This window comes from Sturnus vulgaris, chromosome 9 (assembly GCF_052056855.1).
Source record: "Sturnus vulgaris isolate bStuVul1 chromosome 9, bStuVul1.hap1, whole genome shotgun sequence".
Taxonomy (NCBI): Eukaryota; Metazoa; Chordata; class Aves; order Passeriformes; family Sturnidae; genus Sturnus; species Sturnus vulgaris.
Window position 1 is genome coordinate 26,954,066 of NC_142251.1, and position 7,968 is coordinate 26,962,033.

The window sequence follows — 7,968 nt, forward strand, 5'->3', positions numbered from 1 at the left end:
CAGGAGGGGAGGCAGCACAGCTGCTCTGCCCGAGGCAGTCAGGACACCTCACTCCTGAGCAGTGGGCTCATGCAGGAGCCAAAGAGCCCCTCCAGAACAGCAGAGGGCACTGGTGGAGGGCTCAGTGCCAGGCTGGTTTCACCCTGAGCACTCCAGCAGCGCCACATACCTGCCTCTTCCTACCTGCTCAAGGCTTGCCACTGCTTGCAGAAATGTAAGAGGAGGGTGCAACTGTCTGCTTCCTCCAGGAACACCCCAAATGAGCACTGCAGGCTGGAGCCCTGCCTGCAGCCACCCTCACTGCACTGAACAGAGCACTTGGCATGAGCAGTCGGCTCCCTGCTCCATGAGCCTCTCGGTGGAAAGTCACTGTCACTCAAACACCACCAGATGACAAACAGGAGGGACTCAGTTTAATTGGGTGCTTCCAGTTGTGCAATATACAAAGGATAACCAAAAGGGAGGACATGGGCAATGGCAAGGACCCTATTAAAAAAAAAAAATAGTCGTGTAGATTTAAGAAAAATAAAAATTCAAGATTAAACCCAGCCCCGTACCATAAAAATCCTCTCTGTGCATGTACAATGACTATTACTATATACATGTTTAAAAATAAATGCCCACAGCCTGAAGTGCAAAGAGCAGCACCATAGCTGTGCCTTGTGGCAGGGGAATCCGAAGTGTTTGGTTTTTAAATTAAAATATAAATAGAAGCATACAGCGTGCCAGGAATCGAGTGGGTCAAATCCTGCTGGAATGAGCAGGAGCAGCCCCTGCTAGGCCCAACCATCAACCTCTGTGTGCCTGAGTTCCTGGAGGGATGGGCAGCCCTGCCTGGCACCAGGCTGCCCCTACAGCCCGTTCTGCACCAGCTCATGGATCCCGTCCTCGTCGATGATCAGCGGCGTGCGGAACTCCCGGTCCTTCACGTACTGCTCCAGACCCTGCAGAACGAGAGGGGTCATTAGGAACACCCTGCACCATCAGCTGCTCTGCTGAGCTGCCTCTGCTCCTCCCCCGTGCTGGAAATCTGGGGGCCAGTGCCCCACAAAGCTCCCCAGTGAATCAGAGTCACTTCGTGTGTGCCCTGCCAGCCCCATCCCTCTGCAAGGGCTCTGCAGAGCTAGTACTCACTTCTCCTCCGTAGGACACGAGGGGAGAAATCTCACACTGGATTGGCAGGTCGTTTGCATCCTTCAAACTGCAGAAAGAAACACCCAGAGTTAGGTGCAGCCTGGGGGGACACAGATGGGGCCCAAGATTTGCCCAAGCCAGGTGGAGAATCAGGGCTGTCAGGGCCACACAGACCCCACCAGGCAGAGCTGCCCTGGGTTAGTCAAGCCTTGTGTGCTCTCCACAGAGGTGCCAGCTCAAGTTTAGATCCCAGCAGCGACTGAAAGGGAAAAGAGCTTTAGATGGGGCTTTCATGATGCCTTTCCATGTGTGTAACTACAGCAGGGCCTGTGCCCCCAGCGCTGCTGGCTTTGCTGCCACATGGAAACGAGTGACCCTTTCCTTCTCCTCCTGCAGCCCTAGAGTGATGTGAGATGCACACACAGAGCACCTTCCTGTTTGGCTGGACACAGGACATCTTGCTTTAAGCCCTCTCTTGCTTAAAGCACACCCTGGGGACAGAGGGCAAGCCCTTCTGCTCACTCAAACACTCCCTGCAGCACTGTCTGCTCCTCCTGCCTTTGCTTGTTAGATCAACTACCTTGGCTCCTCTGTTCTGCCTGTCAGCTGGAGAGCAAAATGTCAGAACCACACCAGTGCTGCCCACTGCAGCAGCACTGATGGGCAGGTCCCTGACCCTGCTCCTGCTGCCACCAGGACATGCTTGGATGGTCCCTGGAGGTGCCCCAGGATGCCATCCATGACCACGCTCCCTTCACCCAGGGAGGCAAAGCTCGTTCCTGCTGCCACACACTCACTCAGCCCTCTCCTGTCCCAAGTGTCAGTAAATAAAACTCACCCATCCCTACCCACACTATTTACCTTGAGTGTTAGATTCAGGACAGTTGTTTAAAAAAATTGAAAATAACTGGTAATGAAGGGTAAATGTAGGACAAGGTGCATCCTTTCTCCTACATGTTAACTAGTGTGATGGCTCAGTCATAAGCCTGAAAACATGTAGTCTGGAATTAAAACAGAGATAAAACAGCTGTATTCCACCAGAAAGTACCTGAAGATACAGCTTCTGAAGGAGGGGAAGGTAACAAGATTGCTTATTCTGTGAGTCATTTACACTCACCAGCTCCAAGTCCCAGCAGGCCTGTGCCTACAGAACATAAGGGAAGAGTTAAAGCTCCCTGTGTATTCCTGTAAACTCTGCAGCACTGAGCCAGGGGCTTTCCCTGCTGTCACACTCTGGATCCTCCAAAGTCAAGAGCTGGAGTCACACAAAGCCCAGCTGGCTGCTGTGCTCAGACTCACACATGCTACATCAAAGCCTGCCTGATGTTTGCTTCATGGTTTTTAATCCCATTTTGGGATAATCTGCCTGAACGCCTGGTGGACATGGGGAGGTGGCAGCCATCCCCAGCTCTGGGACTGGCTGGGACCAGTCCCTGCCACGCTGTGACAAACAGGGAGTGGCAAAGGACGTGCAGGGCGTTTGCCAACAGTGTCCTGCCCGCAGGGTGATCTTTGGGGGCTGCTACCACCCTGCACCTGTACCAGCAGCATGAGCCCCATCCATCTAGTTATCCCTGAGGAAAGGAGCCCAGCAGCGAGCAGAGCTGCCCGTGCCCACCACCACGAGAAGCAGTGTCCCCATGCCCAGGGGTGACATGCCCCACTGCCCACATGCGGCCACCAGCCCCCAGCCCCGTTAGCCTGGCACACTGCCCTGCCTGCAGCCCGTTAGTCCCTAAGCATAGCCCCACCACCATGCACCTGGGACAGGGATAGTTACTTGTCATTGACATCTGCTGGGCTGGCAGCTGACCTTCCGTTTGTGAGGCTACACGGGAATAAACAAGGGTTAGCAAGGGGGGAAACAGAGCCAAACCAGGCTGGGGTTTGCTGATCTCTAGAGAGGGTGGCAGGAGCTCTTGTGGGTGAGGGATATGTTGATGTCAGCCTGGCTGCTGCACGGATCTGCTGGTGGCTTTAGGGAGCCACCTCCTCTTCAATCTTGACAGGATTCAGTTCCCAGGTGTTGAATTGGGAAGGAAAGCTGCTGCTGACTGAGCACTCCTGCTGCCAGCACACAGCTCACACCCAGCTCTGCTCCACAGATCACCCAGGAGAGGGGACCCACAGCTGGCTGCTTCTGTGACACTGCTATCAGTGCTGGGATTGCCTTGTGCTCAATATCCAGCCCAGAAAGGAGCAGGAGTGACAGGAGAAGCAGCTCACCGAGGGATGGCAGGGATGCGTGTGCCATTCTCATCCACGAAGTGCCCCCCTGCATTGAGAACCCAGCAGTGGTGCAGGGACATGAGGGCATGGCGGGCTGTGGTGGGGTTGTCCTTGCCATTCTGGCTGTCTGCATTCTTCAGTGGAGAGAACTCATCCTCACGCAGCACCTCGTACACCACGAACTTCCTGGGGAACACAGCATGGGAGGGTCACCTTTGGGAACTGGGGCTGCTTCCCCACAGCACCCATCCCATCCTGATCCCCGGGCATCATCAGTGGGCACACCCTGGCACAGCCCCAGAGGCTCTCAGAGCTGCCCCAGAAGAGCCAGCAGCCAGCCTGGACCCCGAGAGAGCAAAGGACATACTTGGAAAACTGGAAGATGTCAAAGACAAACTTCTCCATCTTAATCCCGTTGGGCTTCTCGGGCTGGATGAGCTGCCCTGTAGTGATGTCCACGTGTGGGATCTTCTTCTCAGCCACATGGTGCTGCAGTTGTGGCTCATAAGTGCTGCAAGGGGCCAAGAAAGAGATGTCACTTGCCTGAGCAAGCCACGTCCCCAGCTCAGACACTGCTGCAGCAGGATGGCTGCCCTGCTCTGACCCCAGCTGCCCCATGGCATGGGCTGCTCATCCCCACAGCAGCCAGGAGAGACAGCCCCACATGCCTGCACTCTGGAAGCAGCATGGCAGAAACCTTTTCTCCAGGAAGGGGCAGCCATTGGGGGCCTCATCCCAGCATCCCAGCAGAAAGCAAGGCACAGCCAGCTCTGATGGGCAGCAGCACTCCAGCACCCTTACTTGACCACGTCTTTGAGGAAGGCAGTGCTGAAGTAGTGATTGGCGATGTTGCCCGCGTTGAAGAGCAGCCGCCCCTCCGGGCCCCGCCTCTGGGCGGTGGCCAGGGAGATCTCGCTGTACTCCACCACCTGGTAGACGCCATCCACCCGGCACACCACGCCCACCGGCTCCGTGGGGTTGGTCTTCTCCACCACCTGCCCGGGGGAAGCACTGTCAGGAAAGGCACACAAAGCCCCACACCTCGAACACGCTCCCCTGTAAGCAGGGATGGGGATGCTGGAGCCCTGCCCTCCCAGGTGCCTATGGCCATGGGGACTAGAGGAAGCAAGGCTAGGTGACAGGTGTCAGACACACCCAGAGGGCACAGCAGGATGTGGCACCAAGCCAACGTGCAGCTGGCACAGGTATTTTTAGCCATGCACAACCAGAAGGTTGCTGGCTCAGCAGAGCCATCCCCCTGACCTTCCTCTTCTCCTTGCATCTCACACACCTCCATCTGTGTGTGGGACACCCCAGCAAATCCCTGCCCACCTCTGTCACCACAGAGTGGTGGCATGCAGGGGCACAGGGCCTTCTTCTTTCTGCATTCTAAGGTTTACTTCCTCTTTCTTTCATGAGGAGAAACTGCATTCCCTTTCTCAGCTTACTCTCTGAAAGTTACAAGGCCATTAAATCCTTTCACCTGTTTGCCAGAGCCAAACCCCATTGCAAACAAAACCTTTGGCTGTCAAGCCTGTCTTTAAGTAAAGCTTTAAGTGTGCAATGTCCTACCCACAAGACATGGGGCTGGGTTCAGTGTCAGCTGCATCCATCGTGTCCTGGTCTGGTGACCAGGATGTTAGCTTATGGTAAGGATCCTGTCTGCCTGTGCTAGCCACAGCCACCCAGAAAAGAGCTGCCCAGCATCCAGGTGTGTGCCAGGCAGCTACACAGGGCTCCCAAGCAGCATGTGTTACTTCACCAGTGAGCTCCAGGTACTCAGCTATCCCTCCTGGTTGTGGCAAGCCAGCAAATGAAGGGTGAAAAGCCAGGGAAGCCAGGCAAGGAGCAGGACAGACCCCAGGCAGCTCTGCAGAAGCAGTGCCTACTCCCTAAAGCATACCTTGGCCCCACAGTCTGCTCCCTTCTCCAAGCAGAACCCGATGAACCTGGGGTCAGCCACCTTCACCAGGATGTTGTCCACGCAGTAGACATGGACACTCTGCACCCCTCTCCTCTCCATGTCATCCATGATGCCGTGGGAGCCCAGGGCCCTGTACAGGCCCCCGTTGCCATCTGCAGAGGGAACACACCACTGGGGCTGCAGCAACGCCCTGCTGCCCCTCAGCCACCCACACTCCTTCCTCATGGGATGATGTGGAGAGGCACCAGCCCAGCCACACCCCAGCCTGGTCCTCCCTGCCCAGACAGACATCTCCCAGCCCGAGCTAGCCATGGGCCAGCTCACAGTCTGCAAAAGCTGCTCCTCAGCACCATGTCTCAACCCTGGCCACCAACCTGGTGCCATAGCAATCTTGCCCTTCTCCTCCAGCAGGATTTTCCCATCGAATCCCAAGGCAGGCAGCATGCCCTGCTGGAAGAAGATGACATTCTCCTTCTTCAAGCCAAAGTACCGATGTTTCTGGAAGAACTCCTTGGTGGACTCCATGGTGCGGCCACTTGTCATGATGTACCTGTCACAGAGCAGAAGACACCCAATGAGCAGGGAGGAGAGGCAGGACTCACACCCCTCACCCCAAATGTGGGCAACACCCAGGACAGGCTTTTTCGCCCTCCACACCGGGGAGGATCTGACCTGCTGTGGTCCCACCCTTCTGACAAGCCAATAAAGGGTTTCACCCCTATTGCAACACGTATCTCCAAAACTGTACAACACTGTGAATGGGACACCCACGTGCTGCAGTGACAGCTCCTGCCTTGTCTACAAAGCACCTCAGCAGCTCATCTCCCTATCGTGGGAACACGAAAGCCTCTCCCAAGGGCCGTGACACTTGAGTCTGACAACGTGGGACCTGCCAGTGCCACTCTGTGCCACTCACTCTAAGAGGCCATGCCCATTGCAAAGCGTTGGCATCAAGAGGGGCTATGCCAGTCCATGGTCCTTGGAGGGGCTCGGCATCAGCCCAGGGGCCACTAAGAAGAACTACACTAATCCAGACTAACCTCGGGCTGCCAAAGGGAACTGCACCAAGCCCGAGGGCTGCGGACAGCTGGCAACCAGAGCGCTGTGCCGATGTACCTGGCCCGGACCCATCAGTGCCCGCTGCACCCTGCCCACACCGCCCCGAGCCGGGCTCACCAGGGGATGTGGCAGGCAGTGCCGTGCTGCTCCTCCGCCATCTGCTGCAGCCGCCGCAGGCGCTGGGCCTGCAGGTGGAAGAGGGTCTTGCGGGAGGGCAGCCCCACGTCGCACATGCCCTTGGGGTAGGGGACGCCGAGGCGGGTGCCCTGCCCGCCGGCCAGCAGCAGCACGGCCACGCGGCTCGCGGCGATCTCCGCCAGCCCTGCGGGAGGGAGCACACACGCGTGGGGCCCTCCGTGCCGGCCCCGCGCCGCGCCGAGCCGAGCCCCGCCGAGCCCCGCACCTACCGCGGCTCTCCCAGCGCGGCACCAGCCCGCGGTCGCGGGAGGCGCTGCCCAGCACGTCCCGCGGCACCGGCTCCATGCGCGCGTCCAGCCCCGCCGCCGCCCCGCCGCCGTCCCCGCGGGCACGGAGGAAGAAGCGGTTGATCTCGTCCATGTCCATGTCGCACAGCTCGTCCTCCAGCGCCCGGCGGGCCTCGCCGTCCAGCTCGGGCCAGAAGCGCAGCACATGGTCCTGCCCGGCCGCCGCCAGCCGCTCTCGCAGCGCCGCCGGCGCCGCGTCCCCACCGACCCCGACCGCCTCCATCCCGCCCGCCGCCGGGCGGCTGCGGCCCCCGCCGCCCTTTATAGTCCCCGCCGGCCAATGGGCGCGCCCTGCAGCACGTGGTGGCGCAACCACCCAATGGGAGCCGGGGAGGGGCGGCGCCGCGGCCAATCGAAGCGAGCGCCGCGGCGCGGGCGCGCCCCCCTAGCTGCCATGGCAACTCGCGCCACGTCAGCGAGCGGCCCCGGCGGCGCCGAGCGGGGAGCGAAAAACCCCAAATGCGCCCCAAAAGGAGCGGGCCGGGCCATGCGGAGGAGCGACCCGCCCAGCCGGGCCCCGCGGCCGGCCCCGAGGCGTCAGCAGCGTTGACACACGCGCCGCTGGTGCCGTCATGGGCGCGGCATCCCTGAATTGACGGGATGCGCTGAATTGGGAGGGACGCTCAGAGGCGCGGAGCGCAGCCCCCGGCCCCGCACAGGACACCCCCGGCAGCCGCAGCATGAGCACAAGCGCCCCTGGAGCTCTGCCAGGCGCGGTGCCGGGACGGGGCAGTGTCACCCCGGGTGTTGTGCAAGCCGCAGCATCCCCCGGGCAGGCTGTGCGTCAGCAGGCGGCTCGCCCCCGGCTACCGTCATTCTGGGAAGGCTCACGCCAGGCTGGACGCGCCCCTGTGGGGTGTGAGTCAGCGGGGCTGCCGCAAGAAGCCGAGCCCCGAGTGACAGGGAGGGGACACAGTGGGTCCGGCCAGGCTGAGGCCACCCCGGCCTGTGGAGGATGGCTGGGGACGCTATGCACAGCTAACTGGGAGTACAGTTAGAGGAAAGTGAAGGTTTTTATTAGTGTCCTAATAGGAATTATAACTGTACGGGAATTACAGGGTAAATCGCAGTTACGGCTCCTTGGATGGAAGGCGGCTGGCAGGACTTGAAACGCATTCCAAGATGATTTCCCATACA

At 59.3% G+C, this 7,968-nt stretch overlaps 1 protein-coding gene across 2 annotated transcripts; it reads right to left on the minus strand.

Moving 5' to 3' along the window:
* Window positions 1–391: 391 nt before the first annotated feature.
* Window positions 392–7,072, minus strand: UAP1 (UDP-N-acetylglucosamine pyrophosphorylase 1). 2 transcript variants are annotated; one of them, XM_014874824.2, is made up of 10 exons: window positions 6,754–7,072; window positions 6,464–6,668; window positions 5,662–5,837; window positions 5,267–5,439; window positions 4,165–4,358; window positions 3,731–3,874; window positions 3,361–3,549; window positions 2,915–2,962; window positions 1,135–1,201; window positions 392–944 (listed from the first exon to the last, which is right to left on the minus strand). In XM_014874824.2, the coding sequence occupies exons 1-10, from the start codon at window positions 7,052–7,054 to the stop codon at window positions 852–854; spliced, it is 1,590 nt and encodes a 529-aa protein (XP_014730310.2). In that variant the 5' UTR covers window positions 7,055–7,072; the 3' UTR covers window positions 392–851. The 2 variants fall into 2 exon arrangements, with proteins under 2 accessions (XP_014730310.2, XP_088026339.1); XM_088170213.1 differs by lacking the exon at window positions 2,915–2,962 and having other exon boundaries at window positions 6,754–7,070.
* Window positions 7,073–7,968: the final 896 nt, after the last annotated feature.